This window comes from Leptopilina heterotoma, unplaced genomic scaffold (genome assembly GCF_015476425.1).
Source record: "Leptopilina heterotoma isolate Lh14 unplaced genomic scaffold, ASM1547642v1 Lhet_397, whole genome shotgun sequence".
NCBI classification, from domain to species: domain Eukaryota; kingdom Metazoa; phylum Arthropoda; class Insecta; order Hymenoptera; family Figitidae; genus Leptopilina; species Leptopilina heterotoma.
Genome location: NW_025111062.1, coordinates 106,265 through 121,544, shown reverse-complemented (window position 1 = coordinate 121,544; position 15,280 = coordinate 106,265). Strand labels below are relative to the sequence as shown.

The 15,280-nt window shown below is 32.0% G+C and overlaps 3 protein-coding genes across 7 annotated transcripts; 1 reads left to right on the top strand and 2 right to left on the bottom strand.

Annotated features, from left to right (window-relative positions):
* Positions 1-53: 53 nt before the first annotated feature.
* LOC122506172 lies at positions 54-3,829 on the bottom strand. Its single transcript, XM_043618215.1, has 2 exons — positions 3,675-3,829; positions 54-3,617 (listed from the first exon to the last, which is right to left on the bottom strand). The coding sequence occupies exon 2, from the start codon at positions 3,537-3,539 to the stop codon at positions 69-71; it is 3,471 nt and encodes a 1,156-aa protein (XP_043474150.1). The 5' UTR covers positions 3,540-3,617; positions 3,675-3,829; the 3' UTR covers positions 54-68.
* Positions 3,830-3,923: 94 nt separating this feature from the next.
* Positions 3,924-5,691, bottom strand: LOC122506173 (facilitated trehalose transporter Tret1-like). Its single transcript, XM_043618217.1, has 2 exons — positions 5,473-5,691; positions 3,924-5,278 (listed from the first exon to the last, which is right to left on the bottom strand). Exons 1-2 carry the CDS (start codon positions 5,573-5,575, stop codon positions 3,930-3,932), a joined length of 1,452 nt encoding a protein of 483 aa, XP_043474152.1. The 5' UTR covers positions 5,576-5,691; the 3' UTR covers positions 3,924-3,929.
* A 286-nt stretch (positions 5,692-5,977) lies between these two features.
* On the top strand, positions 5,978-14,237 carry LOC122506165 (uncharacterized protein KIAA0513). Of its 5 annotated transcripts, XM_043618200.1 has the most exons (11): positions 5,978-6,326; positions 7,107-7,234; positions 7,637-7,896; positions 8,269-8,558; positions 9,809-9,850; positions 10,612-10,713; positions 10,903-11,063; positions 11,664-11,850; positions 11,929-12,151; positions 12,348-12,442; positions 12,682-14,237. In XM_043618200.1, the coding sequence occupies exons 3-11, from the start codon at positions 7,640-7,642 to the stop codon at positions 12,744-12,746; spliced, it is 1,422 nt and encodes a 473-aa protein (XP_043474135.1). In that variant the 5' UTR covers positions 5,978-6,326; positions 7,107-7,234; positions 7,637-7,639; the 3' UTR covers positions 12,747-14,237. The 5 variants fall into 5 exon arrangements, with proteins under 5 accessions (XP_043474135.1, XP_043474134.1, XP_043474136.1 ...); XM_043618199.1 differs by lacking the exon at positions 7,107-7,234 and having other exon boundaries at positions 5,979-6,326; positions 12,682-14,236; XM_043618201.1 differs by lacking the exons at positions 7,107-7,234; positions 9,809-9,850 and having other exon boundaries at positions 5,980-6,326; positions 12,682-13,887.
* The last annotated feature ends 1,043 nt before the right edge of the window (positions 14,238-15,280 follow it).

The following is a 15,280-nucleotide window of genomic DNA, read 5'->3' as shown; positions in this document are numbered from 1 at the left end:
TTATATTTGTAAAATTAAATATTAGAAAAACTAGACTTTCTAATTTTTGAAGAAAGAATGATTTTAAATTACTTTCTCATTATCTCTTTTATAAAATTAAAATTAAACAATTCATAATTTTGATCATTATGATATTTAAAAGTTAACACCACTTTCAAGTAGTTACCAATTTCTTTAAAAGGTCCAATTGCCATTCTGTCAATATGAAATTCACTACCAGGAAAGATAATTATTCTTTTTTCTCCAAATACTTCCGATTCATTACCAACTGATACATCAATTTTTGCTCTCAAATAAGGACCAAAAAATTTCATCTCATATAAAATATTTTTATAACCCAAATTTGATTGTGCCGCGAATCTCAAAGCAGATTTTTCATTTATTGACATTAGCAAACATTTTTGCAAAGTGAAAATTTTGTCTCTTTGGTAAAATATCCTGTTGAAAATGTCAAATGAAACGGATTCAAAGTAAAACAGTTTGGAATCAAATTCTTCTAATTGATCATCATATTGTCTTATTGCCAATTTGTATAGAGCATTTCTCATCATTTTCCCTTCACGAGTATCGAAACTTATTTTGTAATTATTCGTAACGAAATTATATATCGCATAATAATCTTCGAACATAACGGAGTAATCTTCTTTCTGATTATTGTAATCATTGATTATATTTTCTAAAGTTCTTTGCTCCTCGATTTCAGTTCGTTCCTTGTAGGTGTAAATTGAATTGATCCTTATTTCACCATCTGTAATTGATATTCCCTTATTTTCCAAGCGAACATCGTAAATTATTTTATTTAACAAACCAGAAGAGTCGAGAATATTTTTTCTACTCCAATCGGAATTTTTGAATTGTTTGTCTTGAAGCCAATTGTTGAGAAAATAGATTAGTGTCGTGTCATTTGGAAAGGTGTACATTCTCAGTATATTGCGTATTTCATTTTCGAGTAAATTATTTTTATCGTATTTGTTTTTTAGTACATTTTTTATTATCGTTCGATCATGATCCGTCTTTTCGATATAACGCCAATGTCGCGAACAAATTTTCTCATGTTTCGTCTTCTGTAGATAGTAATCCGAATTACATAGTTCGTCATTATGATCGTGGTACGAAATTCTATAAAAAGTGACGTTGACATTATCGTTCCAAAGTTGATTATTAATTTCGTAGATTATATCATTTGTTCCATTATCAGGAACTAGATCTCTTGTTCCATTTCTGATGTTTAGTAATATTACCTCTAAATCCGAAGTGATGAATATTATCTTATCCCTATTGTCATGAAGTTGATTATTGAATTTAATATAAATCCCCTTCGAATTTTGACGAGGTACGATAAATATTTTCTCCTTGGATTTAAAATCAGTTCTTAATTTTGCTGCTGAAACTTGAAAATTTGTATGATTCAGATAGTGTACGAATTTATAGCCAAAACCGTTATTTTGATTCCAGGTATTAACGAACAATGTTTGATTGGATTTATTGTCGATGTCGTAAATTTTCAAAGGATTCGTGTTTTTTAAAAGTTTCATATTGTTTAGCATTGTTTGAATATGAGAAAACCATTTGGTAACCTTATCTTCCAAACCATCAATAATTGTGAGGAGGAGTTTGATTTCCAATTCGTCGAAACTGTAAATTTCGAAAGTGGGTTCAAGAATTTTTGTTGCAAATTCCTGGTAGATTTTACCCTTGTTGATATCATAGTCGGTTGGGAACCAAACGGATCTATTGTTGGATACAAGAAGATCGATTACGTTTCGTTCGATGATGTCTTTTATGAAAACGGTTTCGATTGTTGTCCCTAGGTTTGATAGGAGTTTTTTTGTAGCGTTGTGAGTTATTTGAGAGGAAATGTTTGAAGTATGTTTGTTGAGAAATTTGATGTCGTCTTTGTCGCAAAGTCTTTCGGTAGCGTCCCGATAGTTGGTGATTTGGGAAAAGCAGGGATAGTGGGGTACTAGGGATAGGCCGAATTCCTTCCACCATTTCGTTTGCTCTGGACTGTTATCGGAATGATTTAGATATGATTTAAAACGAGCTTTTTTGTATTTCATTAATTCTTCGGAAAGTTGTTGAATACTTTCATTGGCGTACTTTAGAATGATACGATCTGAGTTGTGGATAATGTCCTCTATTGATGGACCAATTAGTTGATGGAAAAGTGCCGGTTCATCGTATTCGCTGATTAGGGTGACGGTATAGTTTTCACGTAGCAGAGCATAATAGTCGGAATATTGATTATTGTTGTCGTAAAATTCGAGCAGATCGTAGGAGAAGTATTCCGAGTTGTTAAAACTTTTGTCTATCGCTTTACTGTCGGGGATTAATAGTTTTATCACAACACCCCGAAAGTCGTCTAGAAAAGATTCGTTAAATATTTGTTGGGTCATTCCTAAGTCGTACTTTTCGTATACCTCTCCAATGTTATGAAGCTGATCCTTGAACCAATTGTCTATTTTCTCTAAAACACCACCTTTGTTGCATTTATATTCTTTTCTATATTCGAGATATGTCCGCATTTCTGATTTCGGTTCAATGTCATCTAAACGTTCGCATGATAAATCCAAAATGAATTTAGCCATTGCGGCACGACTCTGAAATACCGAGAAAGCACGATGCATTTTGTAGGTATAGTCATTTGCTAATTGATTCTCAATTTTGGCAGAAGCATCTTTGATGTACTGGAATAAACCATCATAAGCTCTCTCCCAATGAAAAGGTTCAAATATTATTTTCGTTACTGATACTGTTTTTAGATTCTCTTCCATGGTGACATAGTGAAAGAGCGCCGGAAGAGCGAAAGATTTCAACGTAAAAGGATTTATAAGTTTATGATAGTGCAGATTTTCAAGAACATGAGCTAATGTCAAGTATTCGTCAAATAGATTTTCATGATTATTCACGCTGAAAATTTTCGGTTTGTAGTACTCAGCATAATTTAATCTACCTAGTCGAAAAAAGGTTGAACCAGCTTGGGCGAAAATGTAATCAAGAGATAGTAAATCGATATCATTAGGAGGTTGAGGAAACAGTGGCATTAGCAAGTCGTTGAATATTCTGCTTACCGACAATTCGGTAAGAGTCGAACTATTACCGTATTCATTCTCGAATTCTGCTTTCTTAAGATTTTGTTTTATCCTTTCTAAAATAGAATCAAGTTGTAAATCCCCTTCCTGACGAATACTGTCGATTAGAAATCCGTAAATATTTCCGTATTTGGCAAACACTAGGGAACTGATGATGTAGTCAAACATTGCATTGACAAAAACTGCGTCAATATTTTCGTTCTCTTTTTCCCCGTAGAGATCACTGCCTAGTAGTAAATTTCGAATAAGTTTTAATATCAGAGTTTGGTTAGAGCGATGATCCTCGAAGTACTGGTACAGACCATTGACGATTGGAATCGGTTTGTATTGGTCATATTCAGAGAGGCGATTTTCCAGGAAAAGAAAATCGCTAAGTAGGTTCAGGTAATTGATGACTGGTATCATTTGTACCGCCGATATTGGATCACTTGGGGTTGATATAAACATTTTAACAATTTTCTTACCACAGTTTTTTGTTTTCTCTAGAATAATCCGTTAATTTCAATGTAGTTGAATAATCCAGACCTACAACAACAATTGTATGATTATTTCCTGAAATACCAATTGTCATATGCAACGTACCTGATGTTCTTGATGTAAAACTCCACAAATAAACCTTTAGGTATTGCTTCTCGAAAGAGAAACTATTAACTAAAGCTTTGTTATCACTTTTTCTTGACTATCAATTCCTACGTGTCTATTCCGATTATCGCAGTATTGTTTTTATGTCTTGCAGCACGAATTTCCATCCCACCGTTTCACGATTTCGAAACAGTTAAATAACTCCAGACATTTCAAATGAAATTAAATTTCGATTTATTCTAATCATTCTTCCCCCTAGCACCTTCTTCTTTCGGCTTCGAGTTTATTTCTAATTTCCGGATCTCTTTTGGCCAAAATATCCTCGAGGGTCATGCCCTTTGTTTCCGGCATAACAAAGAAGGTGAAAATTGACAATACGAAGCATGATGCGGCGAAAACCCAAAAAGTCGTATAAACCCCGGCAAGAATACTTAGAAACTTGTAACCAGCCGAAGTGATGAAAATTAAAACCGATCCCATAACCATTCCACAAGAAACGGCAGAACCCTTCACATTGATAGGGAAAATTTCTCCTTGAATAATATAGGGAACGGTACCAATTCCAACTACATGGGCTACTTGAAAGATAACCAATGACACCAATGGAATCCACTTGATGAATGTTGTTTCGGTTTGAAGATGGAGGGTCATAAAGAAAACAGTACCCACACTTGCCAGACAGAAAGAACTTATTAATGCTGTAGATAGAAAGAGTGTTCTTCTTCTAAATCGATCAATTACTGCATTAGTCGTTAGGGATGCAAACATTGATATTCCATTGAACATCATTACTTGAATACCAGCACTGATGGCTATATCCGTATAGGTAAAAATTTCCTGAGCATAGGCAGAAATAGGACCAATCCCCGTCATCATCTGGGTCAATTTTATACAGGACATGATCATAAGTCCCTTGCGATTAGACTTCTTGACTAATAATTCACGCCATGAGTTTAACTTTCGATCTCTTATTGTCAGAGTCATTTCTCTGATTTCTAAATCCAATTCCCTTGCATCATTGACTCCTCGAAGTTTCATTAAATTTTGCACTGCACTCTCGTGTTGTCCGCGCAGTAAATAATAATATGGTGTCTCCATCAGTAGTGGAGTGGTGGCGATGAAAATAATAAGCAAAGAGGCTGAGAAAATATTCAAAAATTCATACGATGTAAATGCTGCAACTGACGTACAAACAAAGAGACCAATAAAGTTTGATGTTGGAATTAGGTTTATCAAAATTCCCCGAATTCTCTTTTCGGATATTTCTGACAAATATATCACTAGGGAATTGTAGGTACTACCTTGTCCAATACCGATGATTATTCTCGCCACAAATAGATAGAGATAATTTTTGGCGAAAATAACCACTAGCCAACCAATTAGACCTGGAAATGCGAATAGAATTAGAGTCTTTTTGCGTCCGATACGATCGATGAAGAAGGGATTGAGAAAGGCGCCAAAAAGATCGCCGATGTAGAAGACTGAGACTATCCAAGCGCCCTGTTCTTCAGTGACGGGAAAGGGTGATGAGCTGGAGGTCAAGAAGGGAATTGATGGCGATGTCCATGCTTGGCATCCTCCCCAACCCACCATTGATATGCAAGCTACAAAAAATTAATTAAAATATTAATAAAAATATTATTTCTCTCGCAAACAATTTTCAACACTTTAGTAATTGCAATTAATAAATAAACATCTTTCCCGTCTAAGTCACTAAAAAATAATCTACTTTTTCATCAATTCTTTATAGAAGTTTAAAAAAAAATATTTTTATAATCAATAATTTTTATTCACTTACCGCAAATAGCACAAACAAATTGCCAAAAACGACTGCCATTATTTTTCGACTCTTTTACTTTGTTTCTATTTACATGACAATACTGTTCAGTTTCCTCTGGCATTTTAAAATATATTAATTTATAAATTAACTTTATTAAAGAAGAAAATATTTTAGTTTATCTTGATTACTTCAATTTGAGATAAAATTGAAAATAACATTTTTCGTATTTTTAGTAGAATAAAATTTTTTCTCATTTTTAAAATACAATTGAAATAACAGACATTGTTATTATACATTTATGAACGATCAATTAAATTCCTAAATGCAAACGAAAGTACTTATCTTGAGTAATAATCAGACGATAAAAGGTTTTTCTTTTCGGTGTTCTTTAAATCTTTTTGATTGATTATTTTTTTTTCAATTTGTAAACTGCTTTGACCACTAGCACCAAAAATCGAACATTCTTAAAATTCAACATTTTTCTTTTATTTTAAGGTAGATTGCTTCATTATTTTTGGGCTCTTCAAAAATACTTTACTCGGTTTTTAAACTTTATCCTTCGGTCAAAAAGATGAAGTAAACGAAAATAAAAATAATTTTTATGAAAATTTAAAAATTACAAAAATTTAAATTATTATCTTCTCAGCAATGGATAAATTACCGACTGCTATTACGGGGGATGATAATTACTCCATGCCGCTAAATTTTATAAAAGTAAAGTTTGACTTATTGATTATCAAGGACGCAAGCGCAAAGTAATTGTCACGTGTTGACATGTTATCGCAGTATGGAAGTGAACAGGAACATACGTCTGTAGAATTTTTACAAACGATAAAAGTGTATGAGAGGTGAAAAAAAGTAGACAATTTTACGTAAGTATTAAATTATTTCTCAAAATTATGATAAAAATTAGTCTTGTTCATGTTATTTACAAATGAGGGTAGTAACACTATACTTGATTGTTTTTGTTTCTCTAAATTCTTCTCCTTTTCTTTTTTTTCGATTTTCTTCTTATAAATATACATTAAAAAGTGCCTTTATTAACATTGATTTTTATGAACAAAATAATAGTTTTATAAAAATATTTTAAAACAGAAGAAATAATAAATTTTTCATAACTTTTGGTGAAGGAAAAATAAAATTCACATTTTCGATTTTTTTCTGTAGAGCTTTAAGTTTTTCAAAAAGGAAAAAGTAAAATTAATTCGATTACTTTTTGTAGATTTAGTTTTGTTACTAAAAATTGAATTACGGATTTTGTTTTGTAAATATGTGCAACAAGTTTACGATCTAAATAAACAGAAGACAGCTGTTAATGGATGTAGTAAATTCGGTTTTAATATTGCGTTGTAAATGTTTTTAATTTATTTTTAACTTCGTTATAAAATGATTTTCTTTTCATTTTCAAACCATTCAAGCAGATAAATAGTATTAATAATTAGTATTCATAAAAAATAATTGAAAACACAATTTTCTAATAAAGTATCATTGTTTGTAAAACTTAACATTTGTATTGTCAATATGGTTTAATAGTAATTTTTATGTTATAACATTAATGAAACAAAATTTCTTAATTTTGAGTATTTTTGTTATTCTAAATTTACGTGTGAAATTCAAGGACAAACAAATATTTTATTGCAAAATGTTTCAAGGTTGTAGGTAAAAGGAATCAATTATATTGTCATCTTATCGCAATGCTGATAATGTCTAATGACGGGACTGTGCTTGTGTGAGTGTAAACCTGCTGCATTGCAGCAGCTGCTACTGAATAACCGCATAGGTATATGTTTGCTTTTCAGCATTTAACATTTTCATAGAAAAATATTCTATTTACTTATTTTTTTAAACTAAGCTTTACTTTTTTAAAAAGTATTTCTAAAAATCTTTTTAGTTTCAAAATCATAATTATGTTCAAAAATTTCTTTTTAATTTAATGGTCAATCGGTATTGCAACTTTGTTTTGCCTTTTAAATAGGATTTCCTTTACGATAAGATATTTCTTAGGGGAACGGAAATTTATTGTATATTATTTTATATTTTCTTTTCTATTTTACCAACCCCACATAACCTTGGAATCCAAGGTATCTGTATGCAGATTTCCACAATTAAATAGCCCTGAGAAAATGTTATTAATTTTCTAAAATGAATAGTTATGAAATTTTCGATAAATTTTTCTGTTTAGAAAATGGTGGACATAACGACTGCTTTACCATCGACTGATGCAGGCACGTTTATGGGCCGTACCAAAGGTGCATTAAGATCAATGAGATCAGTTTTAGGTGAAGGTGGAGAGTACCTTCAAGGATTAGGAAATAAAATTGGATCCGCTCTTAGTAATAGTTTAGAAGAAAGTGATGTTAATACAACTCCGGAGTCTTCCTGTTCGCCACAAGCTTTAGCTAAAGAAGAAGAATTGGGTCGAAGAAAATTGAGACTTGCAAAGTAAGAGGGACTTAGTTATTACCTAGCATATGAGTAAAATCTGTTATTTGTTGCTGCAAAGTATAGGAAAGGCTAAAGACACCTAAAAGATTTTTCATAAGATTTTTTAGGTATCTTTTCCAGTCCCTGATGAATTACCCATTTGGGAGTATGGTAGTTAACTTAGTCGTTGAATTACAAATACTATTATTTTGATTTAAGTTCATTGACTTCACACGTTGGTGTTTATTAAATCCAGTACTGCAACTAACTGCTTCTCCATTTCATTTAACGTCTACAATCTAATTCACCAGAAATTATAAAGGTCCCACTCCAAATAGGAGTGTTTGTCCTGAGTCAAAATCTCCATTTATTGCACTTTTTTAACTGCAGATTCGGAGCTGGTATTTCTTACGAAGATTACGAGGCACTGTCTCGGCACAAATTAGAACGTCAGAGTAGTGCAAATACAATCAGAACACAAAGGAAGTATCCCCCGGGAATGACTTATGAGGAAATAGCATCTTCAAGAACGGCTTCAGTGAGAAAAGAGGAAGTGGTAAAAAAGGACGATCAAACACGAAGCTCTGATAGGGATAGTCCTGAAAGTATAGAACCCATTCAAGAGAAGGATATTAAGGCAACAGGTCCAGATCCTTATGAGAAATTAAATTATAAAACCGGTAAGGCATATATTAGATTAGCACCTAACAATTCAGTGGGCACGAGAACGTTTGTGCATAATTACAAACATTTGACTTTTTTTTATTTACTTTGCTACGTGTAAAGAAAATTTTCAACCATGTGCCTGAATTTGACCAGTCTGGTAGGATTTTAATTTAAGTTCCAAGTTCCCAAATCACAGTCCTATCAAATTCGAAAAATTCCCATCTAGGTAACATGGTTCAAAATTTTTTCTAAAATGGAACTAAAATAAAATTTTACTTTACGTCTAGTTGAAGAATTTATATTCGATTTGACGCTAAGTAAAATTACCAAGTACTCAGAGATTTAAATTTCTTGTCATCAAAAACTTGATGTTGTGAATGTTCGACATGATGTGCGTCTGAGTAATAAATATGCATGGCAATCATAATTCACGAATTCCTATCACATGAAATAATTAACAGAATTTGCTTTTTAGAGGAAGGGTACTTTTGAAAATGGAAAATGTAATTGAATATAAAAATCCAGTATAAAAGTTTTTGCTAGTTTAATATAACATCGAAATAGTGTAAAATGTTATGATTAGGTGGGTGATGGCGACTTGACATCATTAAAACTTTTCTCCCCTTATGAAGAAATTGTACTCTAGGCAAATGGGAGTTCTCCAAACTTTAGTGATGAGAGGATCGACTATGATCATTCGAATCGTTCAAGGAAAAACATATGCTGACGTTTTGGGTAAAATTCGCAAAGAAGTTAATCCAGGCATCAGTCACACAAAGGTTGACGAAGCAAGAGCTACTCAAAAGGGAGACCTATTGATCAAAATCAGTCATTCCAGTCGCCGACGTTTTGGGTAAAATTCGCAAAGAAGTTAATCCAGACATCAGTCACACAAAGGTTGCAGAAGAAAGAGCTACTCAAAAGGGAGACCTATTGATCGAAATTAGTCATTCCAGTCCCTCAAGGAAAAACGTATGCTGACGTTTTGGGTAAAATTCGCAAAGAAGTTAACTGGGGTTGACCCCCTAACCTTTGATTGAACCCAGGTATCTGAACCCACAGATTTTCCACTTTCAACTACAAGAAATACTTGATGAGGCGCAACCATCATCAAATACCAAATGCATCATCTCCCAATATTGTTTATTATTTAAATCTAAACAAAAATTCACCTTCTCCAATTTTGATTCAAGTATCATTCCTCTAAAAACAAATGACATTCTATTTAACTAAGAATAACAAATGTATCTTTGTGTTCACAAAGCAAGGGCTCCCACTCGCTATCAGACGGTCGTTTTTCGTTTAGGTAACTCGACATCTCTTTAACTGTGTTCGTGTGCTCCACAAAAAAAAATTGTTATGTATTTACAAAAGCTTTCCCTTGTGGCTCTCTGTTTTTTTTTGTTCTGAAACAATCGTATCAATGTGTGTCCATTAGCTTTTTGACTTTCACCCTTTTTTCAGTTCTAATTTAATTTTTATTTTACAAACAAAAATTAGCATATAGTTTAAATGAAAATTAGCAATCTGTTGACAGCATCTTGTTGAAAATTTTATTTCGCTTTTTAACGGACTTTGCTATAAAGACACTTTACAGAAACAACAATTATTCTTTCTTTGAATACATTTACAATAAGAAAAATTGATTTTAATTTTAATACACAAAACGTTAATTCCAGCATTGCTCTTAATTCTTAGTTTGAATGTAGGTGTCTCTTTTTTTCTGTTGAATTTGAAAACTTCTCCTGGACAAAGTAAAATATTAATTGTAGTGATATGAGAAACTAAATTCTAATATTAGATTTTAAATTAATCCCATCCGTTTCTTTTGTTGAATTTGAAAATTTAATAGTCTGACAATTGTTTTAACAATTATTAACTGATATTATCCAGAAAATATAGATTCCTGTGAATGTAATTTTGTCTAATCTTTCATTCCCTTGATTTATAAGAACAATTAGTGTAGAAGGGAGGAAAGAAACAAATGGTGTCGTAGATACCAAATTAGATAATCACTGTTTTTTTTTAATTATGTGAAAAAAAGTTTTGCAACTGAAAACTTTTCAGACATGCCTTGCAGTAGTGGTTCTGCAAGCGATCAAGACGGTTATGGTCCAAGCACTAGTTTAGATTCGAATATGGATGGTCGAAAATTATGGCAGAGATCAGGTTAGATCATAGAATACAAAAAAGTAGGCCATGCTGAATTTAAAAAAAAATACTTAGCTTCTGTTTCTAGAAAAAAATTCTGCTTTGAACTCGTTTTAGTTTAATTTTCATTCATTAGCTTTATCGTTATGATTTATGAACATTAGAGTTTCTTTAGTTGGTAAATAATAGAATCTTTTGGATTTTTAGGTTCTTCTGGTTCTCTTCAATCTTGGGCTTCGAGTTTATCGGCCGATAGCCAATCAGAAGAGGCAGCAGCGGAATTTATGAAATTTTTCGTTACACTTTTGTTCGACGCTCCTGGATCTATTGATCAGGAGCAAAAGGCGACTTTTGGACAAATGGTGCAAGTAAGTTGAAGTAATAAAAATTAGGGATAATTTAAATTTTTTTACGGTTCGCGTCAGGAAAGGGTTTTCTTGCCGGATGGGGTACCTTATTTAGCGGTTAATTTAATTAATTAGTAGTGTCATAATTTAGTTAAGGTAGTGATATTAAATCTCTACGAAGATGATTCTTAACGCAGGAAGTACTCTGAGATAAAAATAACGTAGACTGAGTAGAAATTTCCTAAATCTGTTGTTTATCCGTTTTTTATATTCGACGACCGTTCATTAGCATTGCATGCGAGAGAATGAGACGTCGGATCCGCGCGCGCCTGGCTTTTATACTCTGGAGTAGGGGGCAGAGCCTCCCCACTCGAACCGCTGTCCGCTGGTAGGGGTGCGCATGCGCAGAGAACCCGGTAGTGTCGATCAAACGCCAGGGCCGTCTCTAAGTAGAACCGTACCCTTACAAATAATTTTTTCATTTACAATCTAAATTAAAAATAAATATACTTTTAATTACGATTCGAATACATTCAAAGCGTATACATTAGAATTATGTTTGCGTCGTCCAATATTTCTCATTTAAATATAAAATAAAAATACATTTTCCCGAAATTTTAGACAGAAAATGGAAGAATATGGTTTTCGAGAGTCGTTAACGCCAGAAGGGCCAGACCTTGTGTTACCGAAGAGTCTTTTTATTCTCTCGCACAAAATTTTGCTGTCGCACTTTTCGAATGTCATGAAGCTGACGATTTTGCACCAGCCAAGAGTCTCATGAATATGTGCTTCACTTTTTATCACGAAGGTAATTCTAAAAAGAAAAATAAACTAGAATTTTTTTTGTTAAATACAATTTGAAAATAAAATTTATTTAAATCTACAGTTCAAGTGCCTGGTGTTGAGCCCTATCGGGAGTATTTATACACAAATTTAAGGGTCCAGCCAATATGGACGTCAATGAGATTTTGGACAGCGGCATTTTTTGACGCTGTTCAATGTGAACGGGCAGTACGTCCCGTACCTCGGAGACCAAAATTTTTGGATCAAGAAGCAGTTGCTGCCGAAGATAGGAAATTTCAAGCAAATATTGTCTTTGGACAATTAGGGTACGCTCTTTAGATAAATTTTCTTGGTACATACGTTGAGACCAATCAGTGTGCTTTTTACTTATAAGTAGGCAGAGCTACCCCCACCCTTCCACCTGCGTCAGACGTAGTGATTGGTCTCACATTCTCGCCACTCTTGGCGGGAATTTTCAAAAAGCGAAAACTATTGATATTGAAAATAATTATTTATTTACAGAACATTTACTTGCAACATGCATGCATTTGGCCTTTCACGAAATCTGTGCTTGGAATTCTTGCGTAAACAATGCGTCATTGCAAATCTTACATCTGGTAATAATTATTAATTATTATTGTTAATCAAAGAGGATTTATTATTTTTTTGTTCTGTTTAATTATTTGCAGACGCCTTTCTATATTCATAGTATTATTTTCGAATATAATTTCTATTGTTACGTTAAAAAATTGAGTTCCAAATTCATTTAGCCAAAAAAATAGTTCTAAAAAATATATTTTGTTAAAAATTAAAATAAACTTGGTTTAATTTCGAGAACAAAATTTGTATTTTTCAGATCAAGAAAAAATGCTTCGAGACAATATTGATAGGATGTTTGACGAAACAGAGCCTTGGCGATAGTTCGATTTAGAATTTTAAAAAAATTTAAAATTATTACAAAAATTTGGAGGAGAGGAAGAAAAATTAAAGCGATTTTTATTGGTATAGATAAATTTCCAAGTTTCATCCTTTTTGGAGAGAGAGAGAAAATCGATGATCTTCGAAAGACTGCATATCAATCTACACGGTTGGCTACGAATTTAAAAAATTTAGATATAAATTCTTTTAGGAAAAAAGAGAATGGAATTCAGATAAAGGTCTCTTTTTTACTGTACGAACTTGAATTAAGTTTATTAATTTTTATTTAACGAAAATTGAAAATAACTAAAAAGAAAGATATTTTATTTCTAGTTTTTTCTGAACCTTTATTAATAGAAAAAAAAATTAGATAGTTTTTCCATTTTCAATCTACAGAAATGTTGTACATCTAGGAATCATAAAACAATTTCAGTATTTCTATATTTTACTAAAAAAAAAGAATTAAATTATTGATAAAAGCGTCCAGTAAGGTTTAAGTTTTATTTACAATTATAATAGCTCAGAATTAAATTATCAGGGGTGGCTAATATTTTATTGAACAGCAAAATAACTATTATTTCATCCCTACCTTAACTATATATTGAAATAATTATTCTTCTCTTATTCTATATTCCAGTTTTTTTTCTCTAAAGATTAATAAATATATTTCTATACCAAATAATATAAAAATAAAGACACGTAAGAAAGAAGGGCCAAATGCAATTTTAATTATAACCGAAGAACTAACATAACAATTTTTGAAAAATAAAAAAATTCGGATGTTAAGTCAATCTTCTTTTTGTAAAATTGTTATGATATTCTTTGGATTTAGAAAGTAAGTTTCTCAACAGCGCTATACGCCAGTTGTAACCCGAAAGAATGAATTACAATAATAAAATTGGTTTTCAACTGGTGTATAGCTCTTAAAATCTCACATTCTTCGAGCGTTCAAAATATTTGATTTTCAAGAAAAGCCAAAAGAAAAGATTTCGATTTTTTTAAAAGCAAATGTGTTCACTTTAAATGTACTTAGGACTTCCATTTGCAATAATTAAAAAGAAACATTTACTGTTAATTTCCTTTGATAAGCTATAAACAATAAATGACGTTAATGAGAAAAAATAATGTTAAATTTATTTATTTACCTACCTCGCTATTTTCCTAAACTAAAAATACAATATTAATTAAACAATGAAAAATTGTAAATAACTAGTATTTAATAAAGGAAAAAAGACAAAGCTTTGATAGTTTCAATTCAAGCGTCGTGAACTCTGCAGTCGAAGTGAGCAGCTCTGGTGAGAAGCCTTAGTTTATATACGTATCCAGTTTGCAGTGTGGTGGGGATGCACGTTCGTGATTGGCGCTCGGCCGGAAAGCGGAAACAGCGTGCGCGGCGAAGTTGAGCAATGCTGCTTCGCGCTGGGAGGGAGGGCCAATCACAGGCGCGCATCCCCACCGAGTCCCCACAACGAGAACTATATAAGGAAGACACTTCAGACTGCGCGTTCATTTCCAAACGCACCTCCTTAGCGAAAGCACTGAAGAACTTAGTATTTATGGATTATTTCCGTTCCGAAAGTAGTAGTGAGAATATTTCTAAGCAGTAGAACGAGTTTTTAATTTAATTTCTAAGTAAATAAAAATCATTAAAAATAGAATAATAGATATATGAAAAATAATTATAGAAGGTAAAAAAAGTAGAGGGTAAAATAAATTAGTCACAATTTTTCAATAAATTTTACATAATGTTTATTATTCATACTTTACTCAGAAATGTCTGGCCTCATCCAGTGGGCCTCCTCATTTTTTTTTGTCATTTTTTTTTTGTTGAACGTGTTTGATCAGTGAACATCACAATATTAATTCTTATCGAGTCCACGTACAGAATTTTTTTTTACGTATTTCTTTTTTTCTTCTATAGAAAGTGACGCAAAGGCTGATCAATTTTTTTTTCCTTTTTTGTTTTTGACAAGTAAAAATTTTTTTTCGATTTTACAAAAAAAAGTATTCGATCCTACTGGCGAATTCTTCTCTTATCTATGGCAAAATTGATAAGCTGTTTTTTTTCATTGAATAGCCCATACGTCACTAAAAAATAGACTCATCATACCTCAACATATTGGCGCAGAAAACAAGAAAATTTAAAATAATAATTTTCTTTTTTCGTAAATAAAAACAAAAGAAAATATAAAGATACCACAGACACACAGTAGTAACAGTTTTTTTTTTCGAAATTTCATTTCGAATTTATCATTCCATTTTACAATAATAATAATAATAATAATAAAAGCCAACAAACGCGATTCTTACAAAATTTTAAATACAAAATGATTTTTCTTCTTCTCGTGGGATCGAAATTTTTTTTTTTTTTACTTTGATTCGCACAATTTTCTTTTATAGAAAATTTTGGTCTGACTGAATAGAAATTTCGTTTTTTTTACACAGAATCAAAGCGACTTTTCCTCTTTTGCTTTCTTCACAACTTAATACACTATATGTTTTTTTCGCTTTGAAATTGTAGACATTTTTTTTTCTTG